The 23,051-nt window shown below is 44.6% G+C and overlaps 1 protein-coding gene across 2 annotated transcripts in view; it reads left to right on the top strand.

Annotated features, from left to right (window-relative positions):
- The first annotated feature begins 6,111 nt into the window (after positions 1–6,111).
- Positions 6,112–23,051, top strand: part of SKA1 (spindle and kinetochore associated complex subunit 1) — a 28,203-nt gene continuing 11,263 nt past the window's right edge. The window contains exons 1-5 of one of the 2 annotated variants that reach the window (XM_077463008.1): positions 6,112–6,186; positions 9,997–10,111; positions 15,105–15,229; positions 15,622–15,713; positions 22,772–22,909. In XM_077463008.1, coding sequence (XP_077319134.1) covers positions 10,024–10,111; positions 15,105–15,229; positions 15,622–15,713; positions 22,772–22,909 — 443 coding nt within the window. In that variant the 5' untranslated portion in view covers positions 6,112–6,186; positions 9,997–10,023. Of the gene's footprint in view, positions 6,187–6,248; positions 6,375–9,996; positions 10,112–15,104; positions 15,230–15,621; positions 15,714–22,771; positions 22,910–23,051 lie in introns of those variants that run through there. The other variant, XM_077463007.1, reaches the window with a different exon arrangement.

Raw genomic sequence — 23,051 nt, 5'->3', positions numbered from 1 at the left:
TTCTCAGTGTTGGTTCTATCTGAACTACACTACAGAAGTGCATGACAGAAAGGATTGTCTTGTGTTCCATATTTTTTCCCTGTGGCATAGCAGAAATGCACAACACGGGAGTTGGTGTTCATATTAATCTTATAACTGTGGTGGTTTGTCAGAAATACACAACATAGAAGTTTGGGTCTTTCTGTCTTTATAGCCTTGTTTTGCTGTACATAGGTAAAGCACAACAGTAAAGGGGGTTCCTGTCCTTTCCGTATTTATATATCAGTTATGACCTAGCTAGCTGCACTAAAGAAATACGCAGCATTTAGGGTTTGCTTGAGTCTTAATGTTTTTACGTCTTGGCAGCACATCAGAAAACCAGACTATGAGGACTGTTTGTCTACGTTGAGGTTCAGATTTGGGTCTCTTCCCATATTTGATATATTGGTTTAGCTAGTCACACTCAGGCACACAACATTGTTGTCTATGCTTGTGTCCTTTCTGTCTAAATCTATTGTGCCGTGCCCACAATCTATGATCATTTTATTTGTGATGTTAATAATACATGTATCACCTTTTTGTATTTCAGCCTTCTTTTCCATGGAGGGGCCAGGAGTTCGGGCTGCAGCTGCCACATGTCAGAAAACCTTGACCACTTGCATTCAGGGATGCCAGAACCATTTCCTAGGGTTGAAGCCCTGTAGGGTTATGGGACACTGGAGGAAGGGGATAATGAATCGCCCTGTTTAGTAAGAACTTGGAGAGTTCTGTTCAGAGGAGTATTAGGGCCTGATGAAGTATAAAGATGTATACCCGATCGAATAGGTTTTGGCTCGGTGCATGGCCTTCATTTTGCCCTTTTAGCAAAACTAGACATAGCAATATGGGTAGTCTACTCCTGCTAGGGACTTTAATCTCCTGAAGAAGGCTCTCAGGCGTAAGGACATAGATTGAGCGTGCCTTAAACCCAGGGTTCAAGCTTCTGTTAATCTATTTCCCTTAAGTAGGCTTCCCTTTAGTCTTTTGCTGACATAAAGATAAAAAGGAAGCAGTTTTATTTCCCTCAACAGGATAGTGTTAAGACAGGCCCTCTTATTGATTAATGTAGTGTCCTTGTCTTACACAGGTCTCTTATTTATCTTTTTAGTGGTTCTAAGTAGCACCTACAGGCATAATAGGCCATGGTTGTTAGATGTGTGAGATAGGCAACATTGCTAACCTACAAGTTTAACATGTTTTCTGATTCCATTTTTAAGAGCCCATTTCACCTAGATACTGCATCTGAAGCGGAAAAGGCAGGAACATCTGTGGAGCAGACCTGCAGATCAGCCGCATGATCCAGCTAACATGCCTTCATCAAGCATATGAGCGTATGGAGTGGAGGTAAAGCTCACTGCAGAGCCAAGGTTCGCCAAGAGGGTTTTGCAGTGGCCCCACCCTAAGGTAGGCCTGAGGTACTTGTTTATCCTCTCAGGTGTGCCGTCCTGGAAGATGACTTGAGAAAAGTACCAGTTACTTACCGGTAACTGTCTTTCTGGGAAATCTTCCAGGACGGCAGGCCTACTTCCCGCCCGTTGGAGGAGGGAAAATTCTAGAACACTAGAAGGTGAGTACCTATGAGGAATGATTTCCCTTGTGAACCTGGTTCAGGAGTTACTTCTCTACAAACTGAGGATCAAGGGGAAGGGGGGGGGACTTAAAACAGCTGTCGATTGATTGTGTTTCCTGTAGGGAGGAGCCTCTCATCTCTCAGGTGTGCCGTCCTGGAAGATTTCCCAGAAAGACAGTTCCCGGTAAGTAACTGGTACTTTTTTTTTCTCCAATTTTTTAAGAACATTTTTATGCAATTATTTTTTTTTTTTTTAGAGTGGCCCTGCACTTTAAACTGTGGATCTATATGTGCACTACCCCTGTGGGGATTACAGGAGCTGGTGAGTGGGGACCCAGGAGGGGGAGCACAAAAGTCACCTGTCAAGATTTGTGAACACTAAAATCACCTGCAAATACTTGTTTAAGCACAAACAATTATTCATACTTTGGGAAGGCTGTACGCATGTTTTTTTGCAATTTGTTCTTTCAGTGCAACTGGTGCGATTTTTCTGATTCTCTGGATTTTTTTGTTGGTTATACATGTTTTTGAATATATATATATATATATATATATATATATTCGGCATCATATTGTATTACCACACCAAATACAACAGTTTGGAGCACCGTATAGTTGATACCACTTAGTGGTGTTTGGAAATTTATAACACTATAGTCACAGGACATGTATAGTCTATCGGACTTACTACTATTTTTTCATTTAGTTATTTTTTAAGCTTCTAACCACTTTTTGGATTTATATGAGGATGTACTCACTATTTTCACTGGGTTATGAATTTATTTCAATTTATTTTGCATTTTTATAATAGTGCCATAGGACAGCTACTGCAAACGTATCCTCTTCAGTTTCTAGTTAGAGGCTTGTCCCCAATGGGGTGATCCCCACAATAATAACTATTTTTTTTTTTTTTACTCCACGCAAAAAATTATTGGTTAAACCCACAAGTGCTTTTTTACCACTACTATTCCTTTATATTGGCTTTTGGACATTTACAAATGCAGTGATTTAGAAATCAGATGAAAGGTTTAGTACTGGGAAACACTTTTTTGATAGATAAGTAGTGCATTTTATATACAGTATGTAGCACTGACCCCCGAAGTAGCGGCTGGTTTTCTTGGGCTCACCGTTTACCTCCTCCGCCTTGTAACTCGTTGTTCTTGTCTAGGGGCCCCCCCGAGGTTGATAGCCCAATAACTGCAGAGACCGACACTTGAATTCCTTTAGGAATTTTTATTTGCTTAAAACGTTGCACAGAAACACAGTCTCTCAGTTGGGAATAGAGGGTATAGGTATGGAAGCTCAGGCACTTTGGAAACTGCTGACACTTAATAAATGTCTCTCTCTAGGTAATCCAGGGAACAGCCACTAACAACTGGATATTTCCACTGTCGGATAAATCCTGGTTTATGGATTTAGCAGCCGACAAATTACTCAAACTTAGCAAAGTCTCCGCCACAGACTTGGTTGCAAACTTTAGATGAACACAGAAAGTCTCTCACAGGAACTTAGTTGTAACCAAAGGATGAAAATAGGAACTTTCTTGCGGTACCAGTATCTTGCAGCCGGTCCGGAGATACTGTAAGAAATGTGGATTGAATTAGTGTCCATAAAGCTCAACATCCAGGCTCTTACCGAGTGCCAGCCCTGTGCGTGGCCCTCTTCTGAAGAGTCCTCCCCTGGTTGCATGACAAGTTGCTGGGCCTCTCCAAACCTGAGACGGCACCGGACCACTTTAGAAACCGCCTTCCAGTTACTCTGCCTCGGACTAGCCAGTTCCTAGACTCGGAAACAGATGGATCCACACCCCAGGCCATGAGGGATGCTGGGGGCTTGTCAGGAGGACCATGACCATGGAGTCAGCAACAACTTCTGGACCGGAACCCAGAACCACGTGACTTCAGTACCTTAAGTACCCTCTCCCGGGAATACACAGCAAGACAAATGCACTCACTGACTGGCTCAGAGAGAGAGATTGGTACCCAATGCGTCCAACCAGACTGCGTTCCAATGCCTTCCAAAGGTGACACCTACACCTATGACCAGGCAGAACATTACTACAGCCCAGCCAAACTGATGCCAAAACTACAATTTAGAGCAATTAACCCCAAGACTCAACTATAGTCTTGGGAAAAAAATTTTTTTACAGACATAGCACGTACTCTTCAGGACTACCGGCGCTACATATACATCTATATAGATCATACCAAAATGAGGAACAAATTCGAAGGAAAGAGCTGCCCTTTGGGGAACTTTTTTAGGGGAGGCTGCAACCTATACACTTATCCTAAGCGCGGTGGTACCCTTTACCTCAGGGATGCCCAACCAGTGGCCCGGGGGCCACATGTGGCCCACGGAGCCCTCTGATGTGGCCCGCGACCTCCTTCTGTGGGATGGCAGATTGGCAAGCCCAGATCATGGGTTGCAGACCCGCCATCCCAGAGCATCTGTGTGGTTAAAGAAAAGCAAGCAGCTGTGGAGCAGAGCTGTATAAGCTGATGCTTCCTGTATAGCGCCGTCTCTTGCCACAGGCAGTGATGCCAAGTGCACTCTGCTGGGGACAGCAACAGCAGGAGATACCTGAATGGGAGACTGTTATTAAAGGTCAGTTTAAAAAAACAGAAGGGTGGCTAATTCGGTGCGCCCCATACCTTCGGGATACATATCTCCACATAGTCCTCTTTGGTTTAACCCGAATCTCCCGGAATTTGGCTCAATTCCTGATCCTAGTGTATGGGCCAGCAGAGGTATCAAGTATATTGAGCATCTCTGTGTTGAGGGTAAACTACGGACCTTTGACGGGCTGAAGCAACAGTATGCCTTGCCTAACTCACATTTATTCCGATTTCTACAACATAATGCCTTTCGAACACAGTTTGGAAATGCCCCAGTGGTGTTCTATACCTCAAGGCTAGAGACTCTGCTCAGGGACGGGGATCTGTCTAAACCTCTGTCTGCTATATATAAGGTGTTGCTCCCAAATGTACATACGGGCCTGGAAGCCCTGAGGGCAAAGTGGGAGGTGGATTCTTCCTCATTGGACACTGAGGACTGGGAAGATGTCTGGGAATATCCATTCTTACAATTAGTGGCAGCCAGGGATAGACTGGTGCAATTTAAAATAGTGCATAGGGTATATTACACTCCACAACGTCTTCACAGAATTTACCCTTCTGTCCCTGCCTCCTGTTGGAGATGTAACTCACTCTCAGCGGATTTTATCCACATGTTCTGGAGCTGTCCTCAGATAGTTAGTTTTTGGGTGGAGGTGACTAATTTTATTCTGACTGTGACCACCGTAAATGTACCTCTGTCAGTAGAGATGTGCCTATTGGGGTTGGTCGGATCGCTGGCTCCACGCCGGGCGCTCCGCACACTCCTCGGCTTATTGCTATATTATGCCCGTAAATCTATTGTTCTTAAGTGGAAGGCTCCGATAGCTCCCTCTGTTAATTTCTGGAAGAATTTAGTAAACGCGGCTCTTCCACTATATAAGGCCACCTATCTTTCTCGCGGCTGCGGGGCCAAGTTTCATAAAATTTGGGACATCTGGACGGAGTCGTGCGACACTAACGCTGACTCAAATGCTGACTGACGGGGTTCCATTGCGAGTAAGTGGAAGTGTCTAGGGTACTGATATTTATGTAGCCCTGGGTCATTCCTTAGGGGGATGGTGAGGGGCTGGTAGGTGGGGGGGACCGCTTGCATAGTTCATCCTGTGGTTGTCTGTAGTCTGCAGTAGAGCATGAACGAGTTTGCAAACTGTCCTGAGTAATGAGCGGTGGTGCTAGAGGGTACGGTGGATTTTTGATTGTTTATGTTGGGGGGGAGGGGGGGGGTTTGTTTGTTCCCTGACTGTTTGCTTCAGGGAGTGTAGTAATAATCAGCCTGGGTATGCCCAATAGGCTGTAAGTTGTTTTATTTGTTATGTGCAAATCAATAAACAGAATTAAAAAAAAAAAAAAAAAAAACAGAAGGGGATCAAATCCCCTTCCGTTAGGGCGGATCGGAGGACCCGCAGAGTGGGCTGTGTCCGCTCTACACGGACCTGTCATCCGCCTGCTCTGCTAGTTGTGGCCCGCGACCGGTTTTCCAAGTCGCTTAAGTGGCCCTCACTCTTCAAAAGGTTGGGCAGCACTGCTTTACCTAGATCTATAATAATTTTTTTGTACCATTCCCCTTTAAGCAGGGGGCGTGCCCTGTGCCTGTATACTTTTGCCAATAGCTGTCCCTCATTTCACGCTCAGAAATGTATGTATATATTATACACTACAAGCCGCTATTTCTGCTCCCAGTCACCCATAATGAATAGTTTGTGATCCTTTTTTTTAATGTATTGATGCATTTTCCGGCCGTCATCCTAAGAGACCTACGTGTCCTCACACCTGCGTGGGCGCATTGTACGTAAACGACTGTTTGGTCTTCACAAACATGGACGATTTGATCTCAGCTTTTTTGCTTTACAAAGGAGACGCTTGGCTGGGCAGAACTTGGCGCTCTAGTGTTCGGGCGCCGGCGATTGGTGATTGCCGCTGGGCGCTTTGCTTAGGGTGATTGGTGGTTAGAATTGGCTCTGATGCAGGGACTGGCAGCGATTGGTGAGTAGTGCTCGGCGCTCAGGCGAACTGATTGGTGGAAAGGGCTGGCTCTGCCGCAGGGACAGCGGTGATTGGTGTTGGCGCATGGAGCCCCGAGCTCGGGCTGCGGTGATTGGTTGGAGGTGTGCCTGGCGGGTCTGTTTGAATCAGCTGGCTGTGGTGGTTGGCAGGTCGGTGTGTTGTCTGTGGTAAGTCCCTGGTGTGGGGCGGGTGGAGGAGGTATAGAGACTGACTGAGACCTACAGACCTGAGCTTGGAGTCTCTGGGCGTCCGTTTGTCCCATATTGGCTAAAGAGAGCCTGTCCCCGAGACACACACTGTCCCCTTCCATGTCATGTGATCACAAAGCTTCTATTCCTGCCTAATAATGTCATAGAGATCCTTCCACTGCCCTTCATGTTGTGTCAGGTGACGTCACCGGGGGCCAATTTGTAGCAGTATGTATGTATGTATGTATGCATGTGTGTGTGTGTGTGTGTGTGTGTATGTATACTGTTGTCTCTCGGAATGTGATGTAAACAAAGCTGCGTGCAGAGATGTGGTGCCATATTTGTCGCCAAACTGACTAGAGGGGCACCGAATGGACATTTTGGTGCTGCAACTAAAAAAAAACGAAGGACGCGCTCTGACACACACCGCAACTCTGATCGTGGTAGAGAGCCTCTGACCTGGGCTCTTTATTACGTGATTAGTTGTGACCAATCACAGTGTGTAGCCGGGAAGTGCCGGTAATCGCCTTTCCTCAGTTTGCGCTGACAAGGAAAAGCCCCGCCCCCCGACAGGTTAGCCGCCGATTGTCTTTTACTTGTCAGCGCGAACTGAGAGAGAGACGACTACCGGCGCTTCCCGGCTACTCGCTGTGATTGGTCACAGATAATCGGCACATTGATTATCAGCACAGCCTCCATTAGAGGTGCCCACCACATCTACCAATCACTGTCCATCAGATGCCAGAAGGTGCCCTTCACAGATGCCAATTGGTGCCCATCAGGAACGCCTGTCAGTACCTCATCATCAGTGCCATCTTAGAGCCCATCAGGGGGATATAAATCAATGTTTTAAAAAAAAAAAAAATCAGATTTTTTTTATTTTATCTTCTTTTTTTTTTTTTTTTTTTTTGTGGATTCTGTAGAAATCTTCTCTGTGCGACTGCCTGGTCCTCTTCCTGTTGTTGAACTCTGTGGGGGGATAACAACATCTTCTGGGCTTGGCTGCCTTAATCAGACAGAGACACGCCCCCTTCCTGTCCTCTCCTCCAATGAGAAAAGTTATTTTCTGCTAAGGCACAACCATTTCCCTTCTCCTTCTGGATACAGGTCCTCTTTAACCACTTAAAGTGGTAATAAAGTTTTTTTTTTTAGAAGTTTAACCTACAGGTAAGCCTATAATAAGGCTTACCTGTAGGTAAAAATTAAAAAAAATATCTCCTAAACTGTACATATTCCCTTCGCAATGCGCCGCTGACTGCAGCGGCGCATGCGCACAGGGGCTTCTCGGCTGAAAGTCCGGCAGAAGCCGTACCTTGCCGGGAAGAAATCTCCCGCGCGGGAGTGACGATATCGCGGCTCCGGCCACTCACAGCGCCGGAGCCGCAATAACCCGGAAGATACGCAGAGGGAACATGTCAGCTCCCTCAGCGTGGATCGGGTGAGATGTCGGGGCCTCGTTCTAAGGTATTTCATAATGAGCTAGTATGCGGTGCATACTAGCTCATTATGCCTTTTCCCTTGCAGGTCAGAAAAAAAAAACATCAGCGGGTTTACTACCACTTTAAGGGCCGGGGCTATTTTTTAAAACTTTGAAGTTTCCAAGTTAAAATCAGTTTGTTTTTGTTTGTTTTTTCTAGAAAATTACTTTATTACCGCCCCCCCCCCCCCCCCCAAGCATTATACACCGTTTACATATGCGGACGCAACTTAGGTATGCGTTCGCTTCTGTGCACAAGCTCTGCAGGATGGGGCACTTTCAATTTTTTTTTTCTTATTTATTTTACTTTTTTTTTTTTTTTTTTTACATTTACGCTGTCCTTTAAAAAAAAAAAAAATCTTTGGATCACTTTTATTTCTATTATAAGGAATGTAAACATCAATTGTAATTAAATAAAAGCATGACAGGGCCTCTAAAATGTGAGATCTGGGGGCAAAAGGATCTCAGATCTCATATATACACATAAGCCTGGGTTCATGCAAACGCAGAGATCGCATGTGAATTGCACCCGCAGGTGCCGACCACATGCGATCTCTGAACAATGCGAGTTCAGCCATACAGTTGTTTGGCTCATTTTACGATAAAGCAGCAGCCCCCCCCCCCCCCCTTAGCCCCTCGAATAACTTACCTGAGCCCCCACCACTATCCAGTGATGTTGTCTCAGTCACCCGGGACTCCCCTCCTTATTGGCTGAGACAGCGCCACTGGCTCCTGCTGCTGTCAGTCAGTTAGCCAATGAGGAGAGAAAGGGAGCAGGGCCATGCCGCAGCACCGTGTCTGAATGGACACAGAGAGCTGGGACTCGGCTCGGGTGCCCCCATAGCAAGCTGCTTGCTGTGGGGGGGGGGGGCACTTTTCAGGAGGAGGAGCCAGGAGCGCCAAAGAGGGACCCCAGAAGAGGAGGATCCAGGCTGCTCTGTGCAAATCCAACTGCACAGAGGAGGGAAGTATAACATGTTTATTATTTTTAACAACAAAAAAAAGACTTTACAGTTAATTAAGCACTGATCACCGTGGAAGGTGGTGAACAATAGCTGTACCATGCTCAAGTATTTGCTGTGAATGCCGAGTTCTTTGGCTAGGCCAGCTTGGCACAAACTAGATGCATGACTGTGCGTCCAGCTGTTTTATTATCTTAGAGGCTGCTGACATCCCATCCACCGGGATGCTGGAGTTGCCTACAGGGTGGTGAGCTTGGATGGGGGGGGGGGGGGGGTGTTGGTGTTCTTGAAGTACTGTTTTTTTGATTTCACTTCTATTGTAAATTTTGCCGACCTGTTTTTGTTACATATTTGCATAAAATATTAAACACAAAAAGCACTGATCACTTTATTAGTATCTCTGGTTCCCACAAAGTGTCAGTTAGTGTCAGAATGTCCGCCGCAATATTGCAGTCGGACTATAAGCCACTGATTGCCGTCATTACTAGTATAAAAACATGAATAAATAAAAATTCCAGTGTATATATATACCATAAATTGTAGACGCTATAACTTTTGCGCAAACCAATCCATACATGCTTATTGGGATATTATTTTTATTTTTTTACAAAAAAAAAAGTAGCAGAATGCATATTGGCCTAAATATAAGAAGAAATTTGATTTAAAAAAATATATATATTTTTTTTTTATTGTATGTGTTATATAATAGAAAATTATTATATATAATCTATACATCATTTTTTTTTTGTTTGTTTGTTTTATAATCGAAAATTATTATATGTGTGTGTGTGTGTGTATATTTTTAATTGTCTGACTTTTTGTTTATAGCGCAAAATACAAACGGCAGAGGTGTCAAATACCACTAAAAAGAAGCTCTTATTTGTCTGAGGGGGGGGGGGACATTTGTTTTATTTGGGTACAGTGTCACACGACCACGCAATTGTCAGTTAAAGTAAAGCAGTGCTGTATCGCAAAAAAATGGCCTGGTCAGGAGCGAGGGTAAATCTTCCGGAGGTTCAGGAAGTGGATAAGGAGGGAGGTGCATCTAAAAGGGGTGGGTGTGTGTGTTTTGTATTTGTTTTTGTTCTTTTCATACAGAGAATGTCTTTACAACCATTTTAATATCCCGCACCTCTGTACTGACCCATTCTCATCCCTGCAGGATTTCTCTGCATTGTTCTTATCGGAGATGGACGCCGCCGGATTGGATGATTTGTGTTCTCATCTTCATTCAAAAATTTCCATTATCAAGAAGACTCTGCAGCTTCGGAAAATAGGTCAGCAGAATTCATTTATTTATTATTCCAAAATAATCCATACACATTCGGTACCTAATGGCTCTGTTATCTATTTTTCAGGAAATGATTTCATACTGTGTGTTTTTTTTTTTTTTTTTTTTTTTTGTTTTTGTTTTTTTGCCCCTTTGTTAAGTCCTCTCTGTGCTTCCAAACGCTCCTTTTCCCCCATCACTTACCTTTGACTACAGTCCTACATCCAGTGGGACCATAGAGAAAGAACGTAGACACCCTCTAACAGGAAGTCAGATGACAGCTGCAAAAAAAAAACAACAACTTGGAAGAGACTTTTCTTTCTTCCTTTTTTTTTTTTCTAGGTCACTTTAACTACTTGCTTCCAAGTGATGTACGGGTATGTTGATAGACTTGAAGTGTTTATACTGGGATGATCATCCTGGTAGCGTTTTTTTTTTTTTTTTTTTTTTTTTTTACTGCCGGCGGCCGGCTCTTATAAAAGCAATCCTAGCAGATAACTAGCCACTGGATTGCTTTTACAAGCAGCAGGAGGGGACATTGGACGACTAACCCCTCCCTAATTCCCCCCCCCCCCAATTCTGCGGCTGTCCCAGGACCTCCTGTCCCACCTGGAGTCCCGATTGACCAGCCAGTACTTCCGCCCGCTGATCATAGAGCCCAGCAAAGACCCGCTCAGCTTTGTTGGGCTCTATGGTGTAGTAACCAGGAAGCGATGACGTCACATCACTTCCTGGTTATCTGGATGAAAACATTTTTAAAGCGGTTCTATACCCCGCTTTGTGGTTTTTACTTATAGGTATGCCGATAATAAGGCTTACCTATGGGTAAAATGAATATCTTCTAAATTTGCACCGTTTAGGAGATATTCACCCTGCATGCAGCTGCTGATGTCAGCAGCTTGTGCACTCTGAAGGTGCAGGTTATCGTGCCGAAACCGAGGGCTCCCTCGCCCATGCACTGTAGTGACATCATCGCGGGTCCGGCCACTCGCAGCACCGGAGCTCACGAACCTGGAAGAAATGGCGGGGAAACATTTCATCCCCCCTCAGCGGTGACTAGGCGGCTTTGTTCTAAGTCTTGTAGACTCCAAATCTCTCCATAAAGAGTACCTAATACTGTCACAAGAGATGTTTACGTTCCTTTTAACAGCAATAAAAGTGATCCAATTTTTTTTAAATCGACAGTGTAAAATTTTAAAAAATAATGGGCGAAAAAAACTTTTTTTTTTATGAAGTGCCCCCGTGCAAACTCACAAAGGCGGACGCACACATCGGTCACACGCAAACAGCATGGAAAAAACTAAAGTCAATGGATCTTCATAGTTTTCTTGTTAAAGTTCTCATAGTATTTAAACCATTAACCTGTCTAACAGTATGCGTTTGAAAACAAGGGTTTGGATGCACAAATTTGCAAATATATGCGTAAGCTACAGGCCCCGGCAAGGCACCCTGTGATCTGTAGACTCTACCTCTAACTGATAAGAGGCTCCACAGTGGAGCCTCTTATCAGTTAGAGGTAGGTAAATGAAGGCAGATGGACTGGAGGGAGCCCACCCCCCCTTAAAGGTACAGGGGCACATTGAACACCCAGCATGTTTTTTTTTTTTTTTTTTTTTTTTTGTATGCTTGATTTTTAGGTCAGGCAATGCATTGACATCTTTTCAGGTGCTACATGCTGGGTGTTCAATGTGCCCCTGTACCTTTTTTAAGGAGGGGTGCGCTCCCTCCAGTCCATATGCCTTCATCTACCTACCTCTAACTTGTAAGAGGCTCCACAGTGGAGCCTCTTATGAGTTAGAGGTAGGGTCTACAGCTCATAGGGTGCCTTGCTGGGGCCTGTAGCTTATGCATGTATTTGCAAATTTTTGCATCTAAACCCCTGTTTTTAAACGCATACTGTTAGATAGGTTAACCTAGTTGGTCGCAGGCTGGTTGGTAAGTTGGTCGCAGGCTGGTTGGTAAGTAGAGCTTGGAATTTTACCAAGGATTTTTCCTTTTGGCTTTTGTTTGTTATGGGTTTGGACTCCTGTTCCCACTTACTGTACCTGTACTCATCCCTGAAGCTGAGTCCGAGGCCGTCTCCTGAAGCTGAGCCCGGGGCCATCCCCTGAAGGGCTGAGCCACACTCTGTGTGTCTTAAGGCCCATACACACGATCAGACTTTTTGTCAACAAACATGCAAATTAGCTGTTTTGGAGCAACATCCGACCGTGTGTAGGCTCCATCGGACAAAGTTTTTTGGTTTTCATCTGACTTTTGTTGGCTGTGCGAACGGACAAACTTTCTGGCAACAAAAGTCCGATGGAGCAAAGTCTGATCGTGTGTACAGAAAACCATAGGACTTTTGTACAAAGTACAAACAGGCATGCTCAGAACCAATGCAAAAGATCAGACAACAATACAGAAGTTGACCAAAGGTGGCGGTAAAGAGCAGAAAAACCACATGATTTGGTGAAAGTTGGCTGAAAAAGTCCTGCTGTGTGTATGCAATACAAGTTCAGGGTCGACGCCCTTTGTACAAAAATCCAAGGGAAAGTTTGTACAAAGTCCTATGGTGTTTGAGGCTTTATAGACACACACAGCAGGGCTCAGGAGCAAGCGCACACACAAGTTCCCCCAGAGCAAGTGGCTTGGCCAGGGGGAAGGGGCCAGGAGCATCGGTGGGGCCCAAGAAGAGGAGGATCAGGGCTGCTCTGTGCAAAACATCGCACAGAGCAGGTAAGTATAACATGCTTGTTATTTTAAACAAGCGTCACAGTAACAGAGCAGTCTACGCCACCCACGCCAGTTTCTACTTCAGAGCGAAATAGAAACGGATGCGGGAACTATACCTAATTAACCAGTTAAGAATCCAGGCTTTTTCTAACACTTGATATTTACAAGTAGAGATGGGCTCGGGCGTGTTCAGGATCCTAGTCCCAACCAACCTGCCTGATCATGCCGGGAAGCTGACACTGCACACCACTAATCACAGGCAGTGAGACATTTCCTGGTCCGTAGCTGCACAGATCGGGGAAATGTCTCACTGCCTGCGATTAGCGGTGTGTGTGCGCTTCCTGGCGGGATCGGGCAGATGGGTTTGGGACTAGGATCCCGAACACGCCCGAGCCCATCTCTATTTGCAAAAAAAAAAAAAATCCTGTATTTTTTGCTAGAAATTTACCAAGAACCCCCAAGTATATATAGACATATAATATAACATTTTCAGAGACCCTAGAGAATAAAATGGTGGTCATTGCAATATTTTTTTCGAATTCATTAAAGTGTATCTTTTTCCAAAAAATTGCGTTTGAAAGACCGTTGTGCAAAAACAGGGTGACATAAAATAATTTTTTGTATAATATGAAGAATGGTGCTATGCCGAGTAGATACCTAACATGTCATGCTTTTAGAATTGCTCATGGAATGGCGACAAACTACGGTACTTAAAAATCGAATGAATGCAAAAAAAATCAACTGCAGTGAACAAGGCCTGAGTGCCGAAACGCGTCTGCATGTTCTTTTTATCATGGTCAAACGAAAACAATAACATTTGAAGACTGAATTTTCAATGGTGCCGGCTCTTCTATGTACTTAAAAAATCTCCAAAGGCGACAATTTCTACAGGTTACCTGTTTAGAGTTACAGAGGAGGTCTAGTGCTAGAATTATTGCTCTCGCTCAAACGATCGCGGTGATACTTCACGTGTGTGGTGCGAACACCGTTTACATATGTGGTCGTGACCTACGTATGCATTCACTTATGCGCGCAGGGACGGGGGCACTTTAAAAAATATATATTTATATTTACTGTCCCTTTTAAAAAAAAAAAAAAAAAAATAATAATAATTTTGATCACTTTTATTGTTCTCGCACGGAATGCTAATATCCCTGGCGATAACAAATACAGCATGACGGGTCCTCTTTATGGAGAGATCTGAGATCTAAAAGACCCCAAATCTCTCCTCTACCCTTAAAAGCAAAAGATCAAAAAAAATTATCTTTTGCTTTAAAAAAATAAAATAATCCATGCTTACATGGCCTGAGAACTGGAAGTAACATCGCTCCGGGGTCCTCCACGGGCATAGAGATGAGCGGCGGCCATCTTGCCATTGCTAATCTCTATGACAAGCTGGGGCCGCATGGAGTCCTGGGCTCGCCGATCGGTAAGGTAAGTGGCGCACTTCTAAAAGGGACCACTTTTATCTGAAAGTCCGGCACCTGGGGAAAAAAATATAAGGGGGTTATGGCATCTAGATGCAGCCATAACTCCAGTATTTAATGTAAAACAAATCACATTTGCCCAGTTAGGCGATTAAGATCGCAACAATTTTCAGCATGGGGGGAAAAAATGCCGCAGGTCTCCGCCAGGGCACACCTTTTGTCCGGGATGTGAGCTGCCAGCAGACATCTTGCATTTCTTCTCCCTATGCAGTGATTGCATGATGTGCGCAGAGTCTGCACAGGCCCCTCCCCCCAGGCTTAGCTGAGTGAGGGTGACGGGCAGAAGGCTCGATGCATCGCACTGTACTGTACTGTGTCTGTCACAGATACTGCATAGAACAGAGAGCAGAACAGTTCTAAGGGCTTGTGCCCCCTTCCCTCCTTTGTTAATTCCGAGCAGGATCTGCTCCCTTTTCTTCAGCCTAGAGTGGTGCAGGCTTTCTGCTTACACCAGTCTTTGTGCAAATTTTAGGAAGAAAAATATTTTGCCAGGAGTCAGCATCTAAATCAGATTAAGAATGAATTCTCTATGTATTGATTTTATTAGTGCTATTGCTATAATGATTTTGCAGCATCTTACTTGAGTGTGGCAGTTCATTCCAGGTTTTGGGTGGAGAACTCCTTCCCCCTTTTTTTTATTTTTTATTTTTTTATGTTTTCTTCTGATTATGTGAGATGAGCCTGAAAATGTCATAAGCATTCTGTATATTGTGATTATTTTGCCGTAACTGTTTATGGTAGAACACGCATGGGCCTCTGTTGGTTCAGTCCAGCTTCTTGTTTGTCTCCTGTGAATAGGGCAGGATCCGCCCCTGAGGAATGCACTCAATAAAGTGGCCCATGAACTTCATTTGCTGTGTGAACTCGTCAATAAATTGGAAACAGAAGTTCAGTATCAGGAAACCATTGCCAACTCTTTGAAGGTAAGAACGTTGTTTTCTGTTCATTTGGGCCTTATAACTTTTAAAGGCATTATAAACCTTCCTTCCCGTACCTTTGTGTTTTGTACCAGCATTAAATGCTTTGATCATGTAGTCATATGGTAGAGTAAATATTCCCATTCAGGTGTCACAAGTTAAAGTATATGTGAACCCTCACCTTGTAAAGCAACCCATTCAGTTTATATACATAATAGAAATGTATACATGCTATGTGTGTGAAATAAAAAAAAAAAAAAAAAAAAAAAAATATATATATATATATATATATATATATATATTATAAATATTTTTTTTATATATATGTTATCATATCACACACACAATGTGAACGTATTTTATTTTTGTAGTAACTTTTCTCATTTTATCTATTTTAGGAGCTACAGATCTCCCTTGAGAAAGATTTCAAAGCAGCATCTCACCTTAACGAGAATATTCCTGTCCACCTTCCCAAGAAAGGCCCCAGCAGGTATATTAAAAGGGTTGGAGGGTTTATAAGAAATGATGGATGGTAGACTGGTCAGCACTGGATTCCTGGGCTCAGTTCCCACAAAGGTGTCTGCATGTAGTTTGTGTGTTTTTCAACAGGTTCCTTTCAGCCGCTCTGAAATTCATCATACAGTACAAAGACACACTAGTCACTTAAAGGGGTTGTAAATCCTCATGTTTTTTTCACCTTCCTATGCATTAAGGTGAAAAAACTTCTGCCAGTCATTGGCCCCCCAGCTGGTTTTACTTACCTGAGCCCCGTAATTCCCGTGCCGGAGGTGCGCTGTCCCTTTCTGCATGGGGTCCCGGCTCTTGATTGGATAGATTGATGGAGTCCGGTATTCATGTCTATGGACTCAGGAGTGCCGCAAGGTAAAACCAATCCTCCCCCGCCCCCTTGGAGTACGTTTCTCCTAGGGGGTTATCTGATGTGAGGAGGAGCCGCCGAGGGACCCCAGAAGAGCAGGTTCAGGAACATTTTGTGCAAAACAGGCTGCACAGTGGAGGTAAGTATGATATGTTTGTTATTTTAAATAAAAAAAAAAAAATAAAAAAAAAAAATGAGCCTTTACAATCACTTTAACCACTTGGTGCCCGCACTATAGCCGAAAGACAGCTACAGTGCAGAGAGGAAAAACCGACCACACAATTGTCAGTTAAAGTAACGCAGTGCCGTATCGCACAAAAATGGTCTGGTCATGATTTCAGCCATTGTTGAGCCCTCCCTCCTCTCCCCTGCAGCTGGCGCTGGCTGACACAGGGGATCACATCTCCGGAACAGGCTGAAAAAAGGAAAGTGTATATACATCTTTCTTACATAGGTGTTAGGAGGGGGCTGGGAACATTTTTAAGAGCCTAGAGTTCTGCTTTAAACAGCTGAACTAAAGCTGCCCTAGCAACGCAGTTGATCCAAGCTTTGCGTAGAACAATGTGACAGTTTAGCCGATGAGGCCTGCAGCGGTTTCCATGCTCATTCATTCAGAATGACATGATGAAAAAGTGCTGTGCAAAAAGTGCAAGAGATGACAAGAATAGACACTCTGACCTACAGATATTTAATGTCTGTTTTCTTCAAGGAATTTACAAGATTGATCTATGCAACCTGTAAGCAAAGAGAGGTTTGTGTATGGCTTGCTGCTGCCCTCTAGTGGAAGTTACCTGTAAGTTCATTATAGCAGGAACTATAGGAATATCTAATAAGACTTTTGTTTAATCCAGTTGAGAATTTATTGCAACTCGTTGAGGTGCCTTAAAAAAATACACTTGTCTGTTTTTAAATTAGCCTGTTGTAATGCCCTGCAACTCAGTTTGGGAAAGAATTTTTTATAGAACTCCATTCCAATCAGGCTGTAGTGCATTGCACAGTGCTATCAATCTAATGCAAAGGACTAATTGATAGGAACGAAGAGAACAGAAGAATATCCTAATTGGTGACCTGAGGCTTATTTGCTGAACACGATTAGTCTTGTGACCAAGCTCTTTGGACGTTCCTGGTACATGCAGAGCCTAAGGAGCATCTGTACAGGTTGTGTTTAGGTCTAGCAAACATAGAACAGGAGATCTACTTACCTGTTCCTCTGTGCTTATAGAGTGTTCTCTGCAAACTTTCTCCCCTATGCTGTGACGGTCTAAGATCCTGATGACATCAAGACCCTGCAGGCCCATAGCTCTGCATTGGACAGGATGACGCCAAGTGACGGTCCACAGCCGAAGCATAAGGGAGCGCCACCTGCCTGGGAAAGTGGAGGATGAAGTACAATAAAGTACTTCCCATCTCCCCCAGACTAAACGAGCAGTTAGAGAGTTAAAGTGGTTCTATAGGCTGAAGATTTTTTTTTTCTTTTTACCTTTATTGCATTGTCTTCATTAAGGTGTGCATGCAGACTCTCCCCCCATACTTGCCTCATCCCAATCTCGATCCAGCACTGCATTAGAGCTGAGGCTCACTCACTCCTAATTGGCTCAGACACAGCAGCGGGAGCCATTGGTTCCTGCTTCTGTCAATCGCAGCTGGAAGGGGGGTGAGCTGCGCTCTGTGTGTCTATGGAAACACAGGGTTGGCTTGACGAGCTTGAGCCAGCACAAGTGCCCCCATAGCAAGCAGCTTGCTGTGGGGGTAGGGAGCTCCTGAGAAAAGGAGGATCAGGACTGCTCTTTGCAAAACCATTGCAAAGAGCAGTTGAGTATAACATTATTATTATTATTATTATTACTATATATATATATATATATATATATATATATATATATATATATATATATATATATATATATATATAATTATAATTTTTTTATTTTTTTATTATTATTATTAAATGTTTGACGTCACTAAGCCTTCCAGTGCAGGTGCAGATTATACTTACCTGCTCTATGCAACGATATTGTACAGAAAAGTGACTTTCCACACTTCTGAAAGTCCCCCACCATCGCTGTCAGCTTCCCCCTACTTATTGGTGTCTCCTGCAGCAAGCCAGGTGCTAAGGAAGCATCCGCGCGTTTTTTTTGTTTTGTTTTTTTGAATACGTCAAAGTTTCAGCAAAAATTGGGACGTTTCTATGACATTTCTGTGACATTCTTTGGGGGGCAAAGAGGTGAAATTAAAGCAACCTTGTCATGAAAATGTTCCCCCAACAGACATACCTGTAAAATAAGACTGAAAACTTGCCTTGTGCCACCAGCTCTCCCTGGTACCACCCGCTGACCTTCCAGTCATTACAGGATACAATAGTGACAGGAAGGTCAGGTGGAAGGACCAGTTAGGCTGCTTTCACACTGGGGCGGGAGCGGCGTCGGCGGTAAAGTGCCGCTATTTTTAGCGACGCTTTACCGTCGTTTTAGCGGCGGTCTGCGGGCGCTAGCGGGGTGGTTTTAACCCCCGCTAGCGGCCGAAAAAGGGTTAAACCCGCCCGCAAAGCGCCGCTGCAGCGGCACTTTGCCGGCGGTATTGCCGCGGTGTCCCATTGATTTCAATGGGTAGGAGCGGTGAATACACCTCCTTCACCGCTCCAAAGATGCGGCTAGCAGGACTTTTTTCACCGTCCTGCCAGCGCATCGCTCCAGTGTGAAAGCCCTCCGGCTTTCACACTGGAGTGAAAGGGGCCGTTTTTTTTTCAGGCGCTACACAGGCGCTATTTTTAGCGCTGTAACGGCTGAATACCGGCCCAGTGTGAAAGCAGCCTTAGAGCTGCGGGGGAGCGGGAGATTGACACATCCGGGAGTGTCATCTCTTCAAAGGAAGATTTCTTGTTGATTTGGTGACATAGACAGCAGAAAGGTGAGCATTCCCAGGCTTATTTTACAGGTATGTCTGTAAGACCCCTTTCACACTAAGGCAGTTTTCAGGCATTTTAGCGCTAGAAATAGTGCCTGTAAAGCACCTGAAAACTGCCTCCCAATGCCGCCCGAGTTTAAAAGTCTGACTGCTTTTACTCTGGGGTGGTGCTCTTGCGGAACGTTAGACAAAGTTCTGCAAGCAGCATCTTTGGGACGGTTTTGGAGCGCTGTATACTGCACTCTCAAAACGCCCCTGCCCATTGCACTTTGGCGTAACACAGGCAATTTTAACCCCTTCTTTGGGTTTAAAAAGTGTCCCGCTAGTGGCCGAAAATGAGCAGTGCTTTACCGCTATTGCATGGGTGCCCCCAGTGTGAAAGGGATCTTTTTTTTTTATTCTGAGCTACCTTAAAGCGGTTGTAAACCCTATTCTTGTTTTTTATTTTAGGGGGGGGGGGAAATCTACCTACCTGCTCTATGCACGAGTCTTGCACACAGTGGCCCCAAACCTTCTCTTCTGGGGTCCCACACTGGCGCTCTCCATGCCGCCTCCTCCTCACTGGGTCCCACACTGGCACTCTCCGCACCTCCTCCTCCTCTGCGGGTCCCAGGCTGGTGCTCTCTGCTGCTCCTTCTCCGCGTGCCCATGTAGCAAGCCGCTTGCTATGGGGGCACTTGTGTGGGTGCATTTCCCAGTCAGGCTGTGTGTGGCCATAGACACACAAAGGCTTGGCCCTGTCCCCCTTCTCTCTCCTCGCAGGATTTGGTTGACAGCAGCAGAAGCCAATGGTTCACTCTACTATCTGCAAAGCCTGTGAGACCAGAAAGAAGGGAGAAGAGCTGCTGCAGACGGGACAGAGCTGGATTGGTACAGGACTCTGGTAAGTGTTTAAGGGGGTTGGGGGGAGCTACTATTGAAAGGTTTTTACCTTAATGCATAAAAACAAACTTTTTCTGACTGCTTTAAAGTGGAAGTAAACTCCCATGCATAATTTTTACCTATAGATACTGTGCACCATTTAGGAGATATTTACTGTAGATGCAGCTGGTGACGTCACTGGCGCGTGCGTTCTGGAGGAACAGCCACCCAGGCCATTCCTTCAGAGTCCTGTGCTGTAAACGGTGGCTCGGGAGTGACGGAATCGTGGCTCCAGCCACTTGCACAGCGGGCATCTGTGAACCTGAAAGTAAGGCCGGGTGAATATGGCAGTGCCTTCAGCGGTGACAGCGCATTGCTGGAGGGCTTTGTTCTAAGGTAAGTTTCACAGCATGTGCTAGTATGCAATGTATACTAGCACATTATGACATTGCCTTGCAGGTTGGAAAAAAAAAAATGGTTTACTATCGCTTTAACCACTAGGCACCCACGCTATAGCCAAAAGACGGCTACAGCGCAGATGCCAATTGCCGGGAGGCCGTCCCTGGACATCCTCCTGTTTACTTCCACGATGCGCGCTCCCGTGAACACGCATCGGGGAAATTCTGTGCTGGCCGCGTCCCTTGGACACAGCCAGTCACAGATCGCTGTAAATGGCCAATCACAGCGGCCGTTTAAAGCGCGATCGGCGTGTCCAATGAGAGATGATCTCATATGTAAACACATGAGATCATCTCTCATTGCCGGCTCTCCCCTCGCACACAAAGACTGCGTGTGAGGAGGGAGAGACCAACGGCTGCAGTGTGAGTGGGAAAAATAAGGTGCCCACAGTACATGTCACTGCCACCTGTCCCCAGTGCCACATATTAGTGCCATCTGTCATCAGTGTCGTGTGTCATCGGTGCCACATGCAATCAGTGCCACATTTTAGTGCCATGTGTAATCAGTGCCACGTTTTAGTGACATCTGTCATCAGTGCCATTTGTCATTGTCCTGGTGCTCCAGGGCCTTCAAAAGTGTAATAGGTAGTCAACAAGTTAGATGTGTAATTTATGCTCCTAGAACATCTGACGGTGCTCCCTGCATGTTGGGCCTCTATGTGGTTAGGCTGTGGAAAAGTCCCACACATGTGCTATCGTAATACTCAGGAGGAGTAGCAGAATTTATTTTGGGGCGTCATCTGTGGTATACACATGCCAAGTGAGAGAAATAACCTATTACAATGACAATTTTGTGGGGGAAAAAAAAAATCTTCATTTTGAAAAGAATTGTGGCAAAAAATGACAACATAAAAAACCTCACTATGCCTCTTACTATAATACCTTGGAATGTCTACTTTCAAAAAAGGGGTAATTTGGGGGATATTTGTACTTTCCTGACTTGTTCGGGTGGCAAGAAATGAGATCGGCCACCAGTACATCAGATGTGATCAATTTTGTATGATTCGCACCACAGCTTGTAGACTCTCTAACTTTCACAAAGACAAAATAATATCCACTAATTTGGGTTATTTTTACCAAAGATATGTAGCAGTATAAATTGTGGCCAAAATTTATGATTTTTTTTTTATAATTTGCAAAATTTTATCACAGAAGCAAAGAAATATGCATTATTTTTTTTTCAAATTTTTTTTTTTTTTTTATTTATTTATTTTTTTTTTTCATTTATAGCACAAAAAATAAAAAACCCAGAGGTGATGCTCAAATGCCACCAAATGAAAGCTCTATTTCTATAAAAAAAAGACAAAAAATTATTATTTTGGTTACAGTATTACATGAGTAATTGTCATTCAAAATGTGAGAGCACCGAAAGCTGAAAATTGGTCTGGTCACGAGGGGGGTTTAAGTGCCCAGTTGTCAAGTGGTTAAGGTGTTTTTTAAGGGTTCTATGGTGTTTTATATGGCTCCTGAGGGTTATGGAAGCTACATTCAGCTATCCCTGCCCCCCAATAGGCAGGGACATAGCGTCGGATATTCAGGAACCCTAACGCTAAATCCTTTGCTTTTAAACATGCGATCACACTGTTCTGTTAATAAAGGGGTTGTTAGGTTTGGCTTTTTTTTTTTTTTCTACTTCTGTCTGCAAAGGATTATATAGAATTTGTAATAATTATAAGATAGGTGAGCTTTCTGACTTTTAAAGCGGAGTTCCGCACAAAAATGGAACCCATGCCCCCCTTTCCCGTGTGACATTTGGCACCTTTTGAGGGGGGAGCAAATACCTGTCTAATACAGGTATTTTGCTCCCACTTCCGGGCATAGATACCCGCGCCACCTGTGGGTAATTACGCCACTCCTTCAATCCCCCCCCCCGCTGTCTTTGCATGGGTCCCAGAAGACAGCAGGGACCAGTGGGAACGTGCAGTGCAAGTCACGCCTGCGCAGTAGGGAACCAGGAAGTGAAGCCGCAAGGTTGCGGCGGTAGCACCCGGGAGCCCAAGGGCAGATCGGCTTCAGGTGCCAACATCGCGGGTGCCCTGGGACAGCTAAGTGTCCACATCAAATCAGCAGCTGCAGTATTTGTAGCTGCTGACTTTAAAAAAATAAAAATCGTCAGAACTCCGCCTTAATGCAGAGTCATTGTATTCACTCACTGAGTGCCCACTCCACCAGACTGTCATCTGCCCATGAAGACGTTTTAATGTTTGCATATCTCCTCCCAAGATCCAGCCTAGTGATTGCAAATGGTCTGAGGGCCTCTGAGGCCGGGAGCTGTGAAGTTTTAAGGAAGCTTTGTACAGCACCCTACCCCTCCCACCAGCCATGATCTGCCTGCATTGCATAGAGTAGCATAGAGCATGTTGATGGTGGGGGGGGGGGGACCAATGAAGGAAAAATCTAAGCAGGTTAAACTTTAGCATTAAAGCGTTGTTGTCTCTTTTTTAACAGCAGTCCAGCTGCAAATGAGGCAGCTCCGGTGGAAGAAAAGGTTGTTGCTCCAGAGCCGGTGAAGAAACCCATCAAAGATAAACATATCATCAAGGAGATGGAGCTGATAACAGTGCAGGAGTTTGAAAGTGTCCCTGCGTAAGTAGAAATCTAATAATGGAATAACATTTACACTTTTATAAATGGACACATTTGATTGGCTGATCCTACCTGCCGTCTGCTATCTCGTGGTGTAGGATCTGTGCTGCTTGCTCTTCTCTCTGGGCACATCCAGAACCCT

This window comes from Lithobates pipiens, unplaced genomic scaffold (assembly GCF_037356315.1).
Source record: "Lithobates pipiens isolate NorthernLeopardFrog02 unplaced genomic scaffold, aLitPip1_a1.2 Scaffold_3, whole genome shotgun sequence".
NCBI lineage: Eukaryota > Metazoa > Chordata > Amphibia > Anura > Ranidae > Lithobates > Lithobates pipiens.
The sequence above is the reverse complement of the archived record's forward strand: the minus strand, read 5'-3'. Positions and strand labels throughout refer to the sequence as shown.